At 36.4% G+C, this 15,956-nt stretch overlaps 1 protein-coding gene across 6 annotated transcripts in view; it reads left to right on the top strand.

Moving 5' to 3' along the window:
* The window catches only part of PTPRZ1 (protein tyrosine phosphatase receptor type Z1), a 135,950-nt gene that overhangs the window by 106,732 nt on the left and 13,262 nt on the right, over positions 1 to 15,956 (top strand). For 3 of the 6 annotated variants that reach the window (XM_042018123.1, XM_042018125.1, XM_042018127.1), the window contains exons 13-17: positions 1,616 to 1,760; positions 8,751 to 8,842; positions 12,076 to 12,161; positions 14,449 to 14,469; positions 14,633 to 14,729. In XM_042018123.1, the coding sequence (XP_041874057.1) occupies positions 1,616 to 1,760; positions 8,751 to 8,842; positions 12,076 to 12,161; positions 14,449 to 14,469; positions 14,633 to 14,729 (441 nt within the window). The remainder of the gene's footprint in view (positions 1 to 1,615; positions 1,761 to 8,750; positions 8,843 to 12,075; positions 12,162 to 14,448; positions 14,470 to 14,632; positions 14,730 to 15,956) is intronic. The other 3 variants (XM_042018124.1, XM_042018128.1, XM_042018129.1) reach the window with 1 other exon arrangement.

Consider the following 15,956-nt stretch of genomic DNA (forward strand, 5'->3'; position numbering starts at 1 on the left):
AGTAGGCAAGAAACCTCCTGTTACAGAAGTCTTGCACTTCATTCCCCATAGGAGGAATCCTAATAGAATATGGTCATGAAGTTTGAAGGAGCCCTGTCATCACACAGCTAGCATTGGATTTTATGCTGTGGATTAGTCCAGAGTTGGATAAGCAAGTCTGACTGTTTCAAAGGGATCATACTGTGTTTTCTCATGCATACACATAGTTTTTCTCTGAAATCAATAGGAAGTATCAACCAAGAGAAACTTGGAGATTTTTCAGGAGCAACTTTGTGCCTTCAATTACTTTGCCCATTGAGCTGCAGAATTTAAAGCAAAGTGATTGATATGGGTGTTAAAGAGTATTTTGAATTAAAACCAAGAAGACATCTGCAAAATCAGAGCCTAGACCTTTTTGCACATAAAGTTCTGAAAGCCTCTAAACTCAAGAAAATGGAAGCAAATAGAGCTGCCTAGAAATCTGTACTGTGTGAAGCCATTTGTTTTTTGACATCTTATTTAGAGCATGTAATTTGCTGTCTTTTTTCCTTTCCAGATCCAACTCCATTCCTTCCTTTCTTTGTGTACAAGCTTTTTTTTCATGTAGAATTGGTCTCTTGAAATCCCAATGGAGTGCAGATGTTTTCTATACAGCAAAATTCTGCTCTTACACAGAAAATTCACTGAAGTAGGACTGTTCACAAAAGCAGAAAACATTCTAGGGGTTTCATTCTAACAAGTGCAAAAGTGCTTATTTCTGCATTTTAACTCAATTAAAGCTCACAGGAGACTGCACAGACTGAAATAAATCCATTTTTTATGTTAACATCACAGCTTTAAAATGTTTACTTCTTGAGGTACAACCAAAGCTAAAAATACAGTGTTGATGTTGTCCACCATTGTGTTTCCTTCTTTAATAAAATTAGAAAATATATTGTTTTAATTTTCATACAGGTTCCTATGTCTAAATATTTCTGTCATCTAGCATTATATGACTCACAGAAATATGAAACTAAAGCAATATCTAAATAATAATTTGATCACCTGTAAAGATGGAGGTGGGAAATTTAACTGTGGCTCCAGTAGAGTTGAGAGAGGCAATTGGATTCAAAGGAAGCAGAATGTATCCATAAAGCAATTTATAGAATGGGCAATGGATAAAAATACAGAAAGCTAAACTGCAATACAGCAAGCACATAAGGACTGTTGCAAGATAGTTTTCATATTAACCTGTTAGCCAGAGAAGTGATTTGCATTATATGACTAGCAGTTAAATATCAATTCCAGTGCACATTCCAATATTATGTATTCAGATTTCTTAACTCATTTGGCTTTCAGCTAATAAAACAGATTAAAATAAAAAAAACTTTCTTCTGGATTTTAACAACAGTCTGCTATTCTTACAAAGAGAAGTCTCCACTGCTGGAAGGCTGAGTCACATAAGCTTGAACACTTTGCTTTACCCTCTATCTGCTTATCTTCTGTAAGCTGGTTTGCAAATGTATAAACTTTCTGCAGTACATAGTAAAAAATAGAGGTAAGTGATATTAAGTAGGCCCATTATAAGACACATTCACTTGTGCTGTGCATTTCTCAGAATTTAAACATGGACTGTTTCAATTTTCTCTGACTGCAGAGGCAAGTAATATTAGCCATGAGTCTCGTATTGGTCTAGCTGAGAGTCTGGAATCAGAGAAGAAGACAGTTATACCACTTGTGGTCGTATCAGCCCTGACTTTTATCTGTCTAGTGATTCTTGTGGGTATTCTCATTTACTGGAGGTAAGTTGTTTTTTGGTTGACCTTTTTTTCAGTTCTAAAGAGCTCTGATTTCAAAAATGTGATTGGCATTATTGAGCTAGTTTAGGAAGGAGACTGGATCTTGTCTCTTACCATGTCTTCATATTGCTCTGTGTCATAAAGAGGACAAAATGAGGTGATTTCTGTCCAAAATACTCAACTGCAATTTTTTTTTTTTGGTGAGAGTTTAACCACTTCAAATAGTTTATATTGGGAGACTGTAGTAAACAATAACTTGTGATTGATGCCTAGAAACCAAGTAACTCAACAGAGCACTGGGAAATGCAAGAGGGAGAAGGAAAATAAGTATCATGGCATGGGGCAATTTACTATCTTTCCAATCCTTTAACCATTGAAAAAGGTAGATACCAATTTAGAATGAGAATCTATGGTCCTCAACAGGAGTATGTAGATAAGCAATTCATATGGCACTGTAGGAGTGTGCTGTAGCTGACACTGTGTAGAAGACAGAAAGGGGATGATGATACTGTAATAGTGCAACTGTTTGAAGGTCACTTACTGAGTAGCTCTTAGGATGTCCTGTGGTTAAAAAGTCATTCTCCTTTGTGATTCTGCCAAACCAAAATTAGCCCTCCAGCCTTTCAAAGCTTTAGTGGATAACTATGGATGTGTTTCATGCGCACACATGTGCTGAGGTTTCCTCATGGACATGTTTCTCTGTGGCTTGATAAATTGATAAGCCAGTAAAAATATACTATAAAGAGAATTGATGGTTAAAAGAAGCCATAATAACATAATCAGGAAGAGCAAAAAACTGTATCCACACTGTGCAATAAAACAGACCAGCTAGCATGGCACAGGTAGCTTCCATACAGCTGAAGTCACTTCTCTCACAGAGGATAAAAACAGAGTAGCTGCATTCACATCGCTTACTGGGGATGGCCTCTGCCCTGTGCTAACCCCAAACTGTGTCAAGCGTTGTGTGAAATACTGCAAGTTGGCCTGAACTAAAAATGTGCCAGGAACCTCGTCAGCCACATGACAGTATGTGGCAATGCTCAAGGCTTTGTCACTCTTCCACTGGTTCTGGTTAAAGACAGTCTTCCTAGGGGCATGCCTGCTCTCAAAACCTTTGCACAGTCCTAAGACTTTCTCAAGTGTGCAGGTTGTCAGGGAGGAAATGCTGTGGTGGGCCGGAAATGCTGTGTGGGGAAATAAGCTGCAAAAACTTCTGCTGCTTTAGTGATTGGCTGGAAGCTGATCCTGCTTCTGCTGTGCTAACACATAAACTAGCAGCCAGAAACAGGACCTTGCTCTTACAGGGACTGTATAAAGAAGTGGGAAGTCTTCCAAACATCTCCTTCCAGATGCCTCCAGAGCCTGTTTCTTCTTCCTTCAGCCCAAATAATCCTGCTTAATCTAAAATGAAAAAAAGCTAGAGAACCAGTAACTTTGGCCCTTTCCAAACTACTGACTACTGTTATCTCTAGGCTGTAGTGTCAGGGTTGTGCTTACTGACTTTTGTTCTAGTCTCCTGACACTGGTTTTCTGTCAGCCTATGAGGGTGTGTTCCACATGGGTACAGAACACATTCCATTCCTGAACAGACTAGGCTGGAGAATTTGAGTTCAAGCTTCTTTGGTTTCAGGCAAATGTGCTAGTGAGTTAGACAGCCTTTGCCATGGCTAAAGACACTTGAACAATGAACCTTGAGAAAGATTTCTTCTGCTTTTCAAAGTAGTAGTTAATTGCCACAATAATTGCACAACTCATTTCTTAGTTTATGCTTAGTTGTATAACTATATTCTCCATCCCAGGATTTCCAGCTAACCACTTGCATACTGAGAATCTTTCCCTGTCATTCATGTTATGCAACATGATTGTTCATATTCATCTTCCAAAGGGTTTCATCCCTGATGCTGAACAGTATTTGAAATCTCTTCTATCTGCCAAAGAAGGCCATGCATTTAAAGACCCAGATTGTACAATGCAGTTCTAGTAATCCTACATGTTACAAGCTTGTTTTTGTCAAATAACATTGTGTTCATTTTGTATTCTTTCTCTGGGAATGAACAATTCTGTAAAACAAATCTTTCAAAATAAAACAAAAATCCCGTTAGCAATAATATCTTCTTGACTTGAATCTAATCTTTTGTGTATTTCTTGTGCACTACAAAATAAAATATGGAGCTCTTTTATTGTTAATCCTCAAAATTCTCTTGGCATTATGATAACACCAGTAACTATTTCTTACTTCAGAGGAATGCAACATAAAGACTATGCATTGTAGGTAGGACTTTGCAGCCCTCTCTCAAAGTTGCCAAAACACACACCTCTTTTTAAAGTCTGGAAAAAAATCAGAATATTAACTTCATTGCTATGCAGATTTTATTAAGCCTGGGAAATACTAGTAGAAAGTCTGTAAGATTTTTCTAATAGTTTGTTTTGAAATAATTGCTGTTAGATGTTAATGTTTCTTTTTATAATGCACCTTTTTTTTTCCTAATTTGGGCCAATTATTTTCATTTATTAAAGTTCATAAAAACATTTAGGTTTATGAGGAGTTATTCTATATTCCTTTTGCAACAGAAGTCCACAAAAAGCATTGGTCATAGCTGGTCATTTGAGTGTATAGTATTTAGGGTTGTTTCCACTATTAGCTCTTTATTTGAATGTGCAAAAGTTGTGTTATTTGGTTGAAAACCAAATGACTACCAAGAGCAACAAGTTCCAGTCTCCCAAGGTTAAAGAAAGGCAAAATTATTTATTTCTTCATTTTAATGACTTGTATCAGAAAAATATTCTGTACCATCTGTTGTTTGGGTTTGGGTTTTGGGTTTTTTTTTTAAATGAAATTGTTAATCAGCACTTGAGGAAATTCCTCAATCTCTTCACTATCTCATTAGGCATAATTTCAATCTTTTTTTGATAGGTATTTATTTCTCTGACAAGGATGAAAACTTCTAATGGCAATATTGTCTAAAGATTGAATAATTACCAGTAGGAAAATGCACAATTTTTAACTACTCTGGTTTCATGTATCTTTTGTAATTCAAGCAATTTTCAAGCAATGTCATTTTCCTTTCATTTCTTCAGCGGAATTAAGATTACAGTAGAATAAACAAGGAGATTCTTTGCCCTGTTTAGTGGCCTTGCTGTCCAGATAGACTTTTTTTAATAGCTTTAGAGAGAATTTTCTGTCCAAATCTAGAGTCTATCCATTGCTTTCAGTATCTGTCTACTTTCCAAATTCTTGCAGCAGAGATGTGGCAGGAATACCTGAATGTGCTTGCTCTGTTCTTTTCTTGGTGGCTTCATTATTACCATTTTGCTTAATTACTCGTGTTTGTGCAGATCAATTTTTACAATGTTTATTGTAAGAAGAGCACGGAGAATAGTGGCATGGTAAGAGTTATCAGTAGGAGTTGTACCATTCAAAATTCTTTCTCAACAAACATCATAGTAAATCGTAGTAAAAGACCATAATAACATGAACCACAAACTGCTAATGCACTTGCAGGTCCATTTGCATCTACAGACATACTGAGTATCAGCTGCCTGTCATGCAGCCTGTTAGACATTTCATGATAGCAACACTTCAGAAGTTACCAACCTGATGACAGACAACACCCTAGCAGTTATTTGAATTTTAGTTTTCCTCTACTACCCTATATCTTTGAAACATACCTGTCAGAGAATGCTCATTTTCTTATCCATGATTTGAGCTCATGCCTTGAGTCCTGTGATAAGTTTATAGAAACAGAGTCGAGAATCCTCTCTAAGGATCATTAAACTTGCACATGCAGAAACATTAAAACCAGATTTCAATATACAGAGGCCACACTCATCCATCTGTAAAGGAGAAACTTCTCAACAGTGTGGCATCTCATAAATAAAAGTTTTAATAAAATCTGGCAATTAAAATTCCAGTTGACAAACACATAAAGATTAATTGCAGCTATTTAAAAATTGAATAATTGGCGTCCATTAAAGATCCACTTAAAGATCATTTGGCTCCATCAGATCTTTAAATTATCTGAACATTAAAAAAAAAATCTAATAAGTGTTTGAGACCTACTGGCAGATAATGCTGTGAGCTCAAAAGAACTGAAGTTCTCAGAGAAAGATGGAATCATGCCTCTAAGACCATTCTGCATGAGCAGCAGAAGTGCAAACACATCCTCTCACAGATGCCTCTGCCTTTCAGAGTTCAGCTCCCTTCCTGAGTCCCTGGGGCAGGAGCACTGCACACACGCAGAGTCCCGTGTGCACGGGGCTCTTTGCCTGCCTCGGTGACAGTCCCAGCCAAGCTCTGAGCTGTGCCTGCCCCAGGGCAGAAGTAAGCACACATTCTCAGCCAAGGTCCAGGGCCTGAATGATAGAAAATCTATGTCCCCCACAGTCTGAGGCTTAGTCTTGTAGTCCCAAGTCGCTCCCATTGAAGTGTTCATTCAGGTCTAGTATCCCTCCTGTCAGACAGAAGTGCTGCTGCTGCTGCTGTGCAGATCCAGACACTGTAATTAATTCAGTGGTTTAGCACTGCCGCCATATATAAAGTGTGTTTTTGAACAAGTGCAGTGTCTAAATTACAAATTACAGTTTTAGGTTGGAGATCTAAATGCTGTGATGAAAGGTGTAAATTAAATAATCAGGTTATTGAGTGATGGGACCTTTGTCTGGAAGTTTGAAATAGTCATCACTTTTTTCATTAACAACAAGTGATAATTAACAGGATGTGAGTATTAACATTAGATTTAGTCATGAAGGCTTTCAGTGCTGATGCAGAAGCAGATGGAGTGCCTATTTATGAGTCTCAGTACAGGTTAAGTCAACTGCTATGAATTTGTCTCCCAAATGCGCTAAGGGTGTAATTTATTTTGAGCCATAATTAACTTGTTAAAGATTAAAAATACATTGGCTCAGTGAGGGATAATGAGTGTATGGCATAATATGAGGACATTTTAAGTACAGCTTTAGATGTGAAAGTCATTATGCTAATTAAATTCTTTATAGCTCAATCTTTTCTCACGCAAATAGGTGACAACATTAGTCCATAAACCTTGTGTATGATGGGTGTTCACAAGCAGTAGACATTTGGGGGGAGGACACTTTTTGGGTTTGGAGCTTTAGCATCAGACTGGTTGGCATGTTTGGTTGGTGCACTTTTTAATAAACACAATACAGCATTCACTGTGCCCAGCAGACAGGGCCAGACTTTCCAAAGTATGTAATGATTTGAAGACTTTGGTACCTGCCTGTCTCAGAAACATTTCACACAGAGTTCTGATACTAACTCTTGAGTCTTATGCTAGCATTGAGACAGCCTCTCTCACCTCAGCAGCCACTAATTCTAATGCTAGAGATGCCTTAAAATTCAGCAGGGTGTTCCCAGGTACCTTGGTGTCCTTGGTCTGCATCTGAAATTGCCATTTCTAAGTAAAACCAAGTACATAACAGATAGTATTGCTGCAAATTTCTCTTGCAAAGCCAAAGCTTCTCTGTGAACATCACAAATACGCTTTTAGAGAATTCTAGCTGGACTTCAGGTTTAATTGTCATGTGAATCACTGGAACTATTTTGCATGCCTCAGTTTTCCGTTTTAGGCAGCTGTCTGCTTTTTCTTGTGTTTTCAGAGAATCTGTATTGTACACTGATAGAAAATTCCCAACACATTCTGAGAATATGGGCATGTTTCCCAGAGGCTTAATTCAAATAAGCTTACCAAAGTCTTTATTATCTATATTAATGGTTCTGGAAAGAATGACAACAGCCACATATTCCCTATATATTTCTCAAAGTATCTTCAGATTTTATTTCTGCTTATAACAATTATATGAGGGGTTTTATGACTGCAGTGATACAGGAATGCTACAGAATTTATAGTAACAGTGATTATACAAAGTAGCAAACAATCATACAATAGTTTCAGCCAACAGCTTTGAAGAAGCAGAATCTTGTAAATATAAAATGAGATTAGTATTTTCATGGTGCATGTATTTCTTTTTGAATTTAATGACAAGCAAATAATAATATCTATCTATATATATAATATATATATAATATATACATATTATATAATAATCTTAACAAAGTTAAGATTGTTATTAGCATGTCTAATCATATGGAGATTTTTTAATTAAAGAGGCTTTGCAATGCTTACAGCAACAGTTGGTTATTCATTCCTTTGAATAGCTTGGATTTTTAACAGATGCTATTCCTATAATCTTCACATCTGGATTACAGCACAGATACAAATAACACTGTGGGTCATAGTTAAGATTGACTCCATTTGTATTCATACTTCAATGTTTTTGCAACAAACCTGGCATGTCCTGGAGTTAGAAATTCCCCTGTTTCGGTCTGTCAGCTTTGGGAAGCCCTCCTTAGTTAAGGTGTCCCTCAGTGTTGTGATTATATTATGGAAAGTTGTTTAGCCCCAGTCATAGTAGTTCTAGAGCCACTGTTTTGGCTGTTACAGGGCGTGTTGTCTTTTATTGCTCTTCCGTGTCTGTGGTAGCATCTATTGATGAATTTCCAGATCTGGTCTCCTACACTGCTCCATTTTCAGGCTAGCATCATTACATGAAAGGGAACAGTAATTATTTAAGTGAATTTAGATAAGTAAGGAAGAAAGTCGCATTTTTTGTACTTGGAGCTGTGCAGCATCTACAGTAGCTCCTGGTGCAGAGTTTCTCTTTCAGCTGTCACTATGATGTGTGCTCTATCTTCTGCTTCTGGTATAGGTAAAGATGCATGAACTGTAATTTGCTGAGGTAATGTAGTATCTTCCTGTTGTATGCATAATTTGGTGATGTGCTGGGGGAATATTTATATTATAGCAGTAGTATTAGACATTCCATGAAAATTGGTTTTCAAAATCATGATTTTGCTTTCTGACTCAATAATGCCAGAATTCTAAATCATCTCAGAAAATGTTTTGGTGGGGTTTTGTTGTTTCTTTTTTATTTTCTTTTTTTTTTCAATATTTTTTTATTTTTATTCCTCTCTAGGAAATGTTTCCAGACTGCTCATTTTTATTTAGAAGATAATACATCACCTCGAGTGATTTCTGCTCCCCCAGCTCCAATCTTCCCAGTCTCAGGTATTTCTGGCAACTGTTCTGTGGATTGGTGTTAGCTGTTGGAAGATGCTGCTTTATATGTGTCAATATGAATTCTTCATATATTGTAACATCTGTAAACCAGAGATTTGTAACCTCTTGTACAAGTCTGTGTAAACAGGTACACCTGACATTGGCAGACTGATGTTATTAATAATCTCTTCTGTAGGTAACACAGAAGACAAATATCCTCAGCTTACAGAGTTGCCTCAAGGATACTCTGCCTTGTAACCATTTGAAGTGTAGCCTCACTAGAGTGGCTGCTCATGTAGCCATCTGAGCCACCCTAAATAGCTGTAGAGGATAACACCAGCAACATATTCTGTTGTGTTTCTGCCTTTAATTGGATTTGTCACCTGTGTATAGAACATGTCCTATTCTTTTTACCAGGGGGATGAGGATATGCCTCATCTGTCTGCATTTCACTTGCAATTACAGCGTGTTCTTACACTTATGTATTTTACTAGCATAATTACGATGGTAAAGTTCTGTGAACCTCTCATGAAAATAATACAGAAGTTCAGAATATTATTAGCATGTTCTGATTCTATATCCACCACCTTTATTTGGAGAAACTGTTTCCTTTCTTTCCTCAAAGAGTATCAGAGGAGCACGTGCAGCCTCACAGCTTTTTCAGTCTGTGTAGAATGAAATAGATTAATTTCATTCATCTATTTAAACCCTAAATAGATTTATCCTGAAGCAGATCCTAAGTCACATTCTCACCTATGAGACAAGGATATCTTGTTCCACAAGTAATGTTTTTGCAAACTGTGCTATTACACATGGAGATGGATTTCCATGGAATGACTAAAGGAAGAAAATCAGCCCTTGTGTGAATAACTAGTAAACAGATCTAGTTAAATAAATCCCAAACATTAGGCTTCCATTGTAACTGAATTGTAGATATCTTCAAATGCATCTTGTATGGGTTGCTGTTGTTAGGAGATGCATAAACTTTAAATAAATGGTTGAAAAGCAGAGATTTCAGCTTGATTTCAGAAAACATGATTATATATGAATGTCAAACAATCATTATAGGAAATGTCTGCTTTAATTCTCCATCATTAACTATATTGCATTACAACTGCATAATTTTCTTACAATTTTTCCTGACCATCTCACCTCAGGGAGAAAGTGTTTTCCATTGTCATAATTGCACTTACAGTTTTTCTGAGTGCCTAAAATACATGTTTTGAAGCTGGAGGTTTTCCTTCCGAAATGCTGATAAATATTAAAGAGAAATTTTTTTCTAAGTGACTGAAAATACACAAAATATTTTATGGAAAAAGCTGCAAGCACTGAGGAAATAGTTTTATTTTGCGTGCAACAGATGTCAAGTGAACAGTCACTATGTTTTCTATTGCACAAGTGTTTCAACAGTGTAATTTTACAATTGCATCTAATTACAATGTAATACTAGAAAAGACTGTAGGGCAGGAAGAGTGTTTTGCAACTGCTAAGTTCAATTCTTATGGCTATGACCAAAAGCACACTCCACAGATCTCATTATACATTAAGTTTTCCTTCCATGGAGTTTCATTGGCAGAGATAGGAGAGCCGCAGTTATTCACAGAAAATGCCATGGCACTTCACAGCACAATTCAAAGATGCATTCAAATAATAATGAATTAGAGGGTAGTATTCAGATCCACTATCAAACTCTCAGTAGTTTGAAGTGATACCTGACATCCAGATATAAAATACATTCCTGGATTCAGAAGTGATTGAATTGGGAGATTTGCATGGGCAAAGAAACAGAACCTGTTTCTCCATTATTGTGCTCACTCTTTGGGTCATTTGCTTTCCCTTCTGGTTTTGCATTTGCATATCATTAGGATAAACCCTTCATGCAAGGTTTCATTTCCAAAGTGTGAAGATTGTGTTACACATTTGTTCAGCTTCTCTTAGGCTTGACTGGATAAATTCACTTTTTGTATTCAGATCCAGTCATGTAAGTGGAAGATCAGCTGGATCTTGGTACAAATCAACAAATTCTTGGTAACTGAAAGATAAAATTATTAGGTAGGATAAATGCTGAACATCTGTTGATGTGAATAACAGGTCCTTGTTCAATGTTTCTGACGTTTTGTTCGCATATGAAATAGTGATGAAATTACAGATTGTGAAATAAACATATTTTTAAACCATGAAAGGCTTTAAAAAAAAACCCAACAAAATTATTTTTCAGTACCAAAACTAAGTGAAATAATGCCATCCTTTAGCAGATAATTAGCAAACAGATGACTTTGTTTACACAGCATATTTGCAGTAAAGAGAAGACTGAAAGTCCCAAAGGTTTTTGATGTGATTCCTGATGCATATTCTACACAAGCGGTTTTTTGTATTTGTCTAAAGTAAAATGGGAGATGTTACATTAATCACACTTATTCCTTGAGAATGTAGATTTGTTCTTTTTGGGTAGCCAAGAAGTGTTAAACATAAATCTTGCATTTAAAACTTGAAATATGAAGCCTGATGTGAAAATCTGCGGTCAGTACTGCCATGATCAGACATAAGATTATTATCAATTTGTAATCATAGAATCATAAGGAGAACAGGGAGAAATTTCTGTACTGAAGGTAGTCACTAATGCAGTAAAAGATGAAAATTATTGCTGTTTACTTTGGATGCCAGTGCAAACATGCAACTGTAAATTAATATGAAACTACTGGCATAATGCTGCTTTAATTTAGCAGGCTTGGGACTATGCATCTTGTCCATGTACTGCATCTGAGTTCCAGTGCAACACTAATCAGTGTGAAGTACCCAGACAACTCTGCCTAATCATTCCTACTTTATCAGTATTATTCAGAGCTCTGCTCTCTGCCTTTGAGAGCAAAGAGCTAATCCTCCCATATCTCCATGACTTCACAGGGAATTTTGTATGTTCTTCTATTTAACAGAAAAACTCAGCACCTTGCAGAATCAGCACCTTGATTTGGGGAGCTTACAGACAGAGCAAAATCTAGCAAGGCATTTTCTTTATCTTCTTTCCAAATAATAATTTAGAAATGTTCAAGTGTTAGGCAACTATTTTAGAAATGTTAATGGCATAAAAGAATGTTGTAATTTTTTGGGAGTTGTATATCCAAAGTTCATGCCAAGAATTTTATTTCAGGATGTTTTGTGGATTGCCTACATATAAACTTCATTATATGTCACTGGTTTTTTATTCTACATAAATATACTTTTTGTCTTTTCCCACCCCTAAGATGATGTTGGAGCAATTCCAATAAAGCATTTTCCAAAACATGTTGCAGATTTACATGCAAGTAATGGTTTTTCTGAAGAATTTGAGGTATGGCTCTATGATGTCGTCTTTTACTTAGCATGTACAAATAATGTTAAGTTTAAATGCCTGGAAACAAAAATGGGGGCATTACATTCTGACTTGGGCACCAATTTCATGAATGCATGAAATAACACAATAAATGTGAGTGCTTTGAGACCAGTATGGAGTTTATGCATAAAGCCTAGGGAGATTCCTAAAAGCTACCAGGACTGGTACAAATGGGAATGTTTATTATTGTGCTAAAATACTGAACAATTGTGTGAATAAACTATGCAAAGATAATGCAATGTATATGGTTTATCAGACACAGTGATAGATCTAAAGCTTTTCCAATACTAATGACAATTGAATTTTGCAGAAGCTACCCACATTTGCTTGTTCCATTTACAGAGAAAATAAAAGGGAAGTAATAATGAGTACACGTGGCAAGACTTCTGATTAACAGGGGAGCTAATGTAGTCTTCCTATGTGGTAGTGAAAGCTTTACAGTTCCTTTCCTAAAGTATATGGTTCATAAGAGGTATTTGAAAATGTTGAAACATATGCTCTAATCATGTAATGTTACTATCACCATATGTAACTAATGATCTTCATTGTTTTTCACACTCATGTATTGCAATCAATTTAAAGATGGATATGTTCTAACTTAATTGACATAAACATTAAAACCCCAAATACCGTAATGAAAGCTGTACCATCAGCAATTTTACAAGAGATTTGAAACAAAATCAGTCAGTTGGGATGGGAACAAGTTTTTTAACTGGTCTGTGTTAATTTAAAATACAATTGTAATATTCCCGTTGCAAAAACAATAATGAAAGTAAAAAAATCAGAGTTTTGCATCTTTAGGTTTTGCTTTTGTTTCCCCAACCAATGTATTGTGATCTAGTTGACCAAAAATTCCATGTCCTTCACATAACCTTCTTCATCAGCATTTTTTCTTCAATTCATTTAACATTCAGAATATCCATTTGATTGTGGGACCAAATTTGTAAATACTTGTGAATGTCCAGTATATATTCATATACTACACATGTGCATATGCACTGATGGGACTGGGCTCCAGCTCAGCTAGCTATGAATAAGAGCAGGTCTTGAAGGACTGTGTGTAAATACAATGGATACAAAGTTCTGTCACCATTAGTGAGTACAGCAATACAGAAATCAGATTGTTCATTCTAAATTGATCTTGTCCTACAATTTTACTTTTCCTTAATTACAGAAGTGATCTAAAGACAAAATACTGTGCATGTCACCGAACTACAGCAGCACCATCTGACATATTTCATGCTAGTTTTAACTATTGCAAAGAAAAGTCAGTGTCCTCATCATTTCTTGGTGATCCTTTTTCTGCTTTGTGGACTACTCCAGAATTAGTGTCCAGTTCTTTTCTCTACTGATAGAAAACTTAGAAGATTGGGAAAAACTGAAATACAGTAATTGTCTTTGCAGAGTTAGCATACATTTGAAGAGTACAAAGGTGGTTCAGATTTTTTGGGGGGGGGAGGGTAGCAAGTTTTTTTATATTACTACAAAATAACATTTAAAATCTAATTTTTAGACTGACAACCACTTTTTATACATATATTTAAGTAGATTAAGGTCACTGACATTAAAATGAATTACAAAAAGTGTTGGGAAGCATCATTAGTACTTTTAGTGATGGCAATATATTTGCTATTTAACAGTGTGGGCCTTATAAATGCTTGAGTTTCCTGTCAACTAAAGTAATCAATAAAATGAATTAATTTTGTGAGTCTTAGAGAGTTTGTGCCTGTCTTCTCAAGCCTGTCTCTCTTTATAAAATCGTTGAAATTGCTGGCAGCCAGAGTGAGGGCTGTAACTCTGTCTTTCCCCAGAGTGCTCTGAGGCTGGCTGGACAGCACACAGTCCTGCTTCAGTGGAGGTTTTGCAGCTGAATGCAAAGAGAGCAAAAGCATTCCCCAGAGAAACTGATGCATTTATAAGGACCAATAAAAATTCCAATGAACTGTTAAATTTACAGATAATCTGGCTAAAGTCTGTAGTGTTGCTCATATGTACAAGCTTTCACTGGCCTAAGATCTAACATTAAAGATAGGAAAAGAGATGCCATAATTTTAACTGGGAAAATTACCTGTTGTTTCCTTTAGGAGTTTTGTCAAAATACACAGTTTTGTTGTTATTATGGATATATTGCATGACCATAACTGTTTTCCATATAGTAATTGTAATTTATATAAACACTTATCCATTTGTTCTGTGCTGTGGAATTTGATTTTTTTTACTTTTTTTGCATTCATTCCCTCATTAGACACTGAAAGAGTTTTATCAGGTAAGGAATTATTTCACTGCATTTTTTTTTAGCAATGAAGTAGTTGTAAAATATCATAGATAATTGGGTGTAAGGTTGTGGTTCTTTTCATGCTTACTTACTGTATTTAAAGACATTTTATGTATGTTAATACTTACTAAAGAATGGCATACTTTTTTTTCAGGAAATCCAGAGCTGTACTGTAGATCTAGGTATTACATCAGACAGCTCTAATCACCCTGACAACAAGAATAAGAATAGATACATAAACATTGTTGCTTGTAAGTAAAAGCATCACTTGTTGTTTTGTGCAAGAAATAATTACAGACAAGTATAGATTTATATGTTATTAGTGGGAGCAAAAATACTTCTACACTGAAACCTCCAGCTACTGTTCAGCAAAGTGCTCCTTGGAGAGGAGTTAGCATGAGATTTCACATCTCTTCAAGTTAGGCCTCTGACATTCTGCTGCTTTGATGAGCATGTGTCAGCAAGACATATTCGTGTCTTCTGCGATGACCCAAAGGGAGTTGGGAGATTTCATTATAATGCCATTAGAAAGCCTAAGAAGCTGTGTTTTGATTGTCAAAATTAATCCATCTTTGATTTGGAGTAATGGTGATTTATTGTCTCTATGAGCTTCAAAATCCCTGGATATATTTACTGTCACATATAAACATGAATGTTCTGGTTTTATGTGCCTGGCAACAATGTAGTACAGCATCTTCATTAGCCAGTACACTTGTTTTCCCACTGCATCACTCTCCCAGATTTTTCTGCTCTGAAACACTATTCAGTTTTGTTAATATCTCTTTCAAGCTATTGCCTCTGGGTTTTTGATCATTTGTTGGCGCAATACTTTTTTTAACTCTCCATAGCATTTCGACTTTGTTCTGATTACAAGAAAGCTCTAAATAAATCTAAATCTTCGGCATTCAGCATCACTAAAGCTTAATAGAAAAAGTGACAGAGTCAGCTGTCTGGCAGAAGACAATGTAAACCAGCAACAGGAAATGACAATCCCCCTGGCTAAAGATGTCTCTAAAGGGACAAAAACTCAGGGATTTTCCTCTGTCACTCTGTGTTTGTAGCTGGTCATACGAAATGTGCCAGCCCAGGGGCTGTTTTATTAAAGAGCAGTACAGAGGCAGCTTAGGGCAGCTGAAGTAGCAAGAATCCTCTGTAAGTGACTCGAGTGTAGTTCTTGCAATTGGTGCAGCCTACAGAACGCTTCAGCTCACCCTGATGTAGCCACTGCTGATGCTTCAGATGACCAGCATTTTCAAAGTCTCATTGCTCTCCAGTGTTCTTTTAACTTGGAATTAAAGTTCCTCAACAACGGTGCCTGCTGTCATTTTGAGACATCCCACTGTGCAGATCTGGCAGTCATGACACAGGACTTATGGAAGACCTATACACATTTACAAGCAGCAGCTAGAGGCCATAGGGGAAATATGTCATAGTGCCTAAAATGATCCGAGGTGCTGCTACTCAGGCCACTAGATTCT

Source organism: Corvus kubaryi, unplaced genomic scaffold (assembly GCF_017639235.1).
Source record: "Corvus kubaryi isolate FWS band 111438036 unplaced genomic scaffold, C.kubaryi_AGA036_p1.0 137, whole genome shotgun sequence".
Lineage (NCBI taxonomy): Eukaryota > Metazoa > Chordata > Aves > Passeriformes > Corvidae > Corvus > Corvus kubaryi.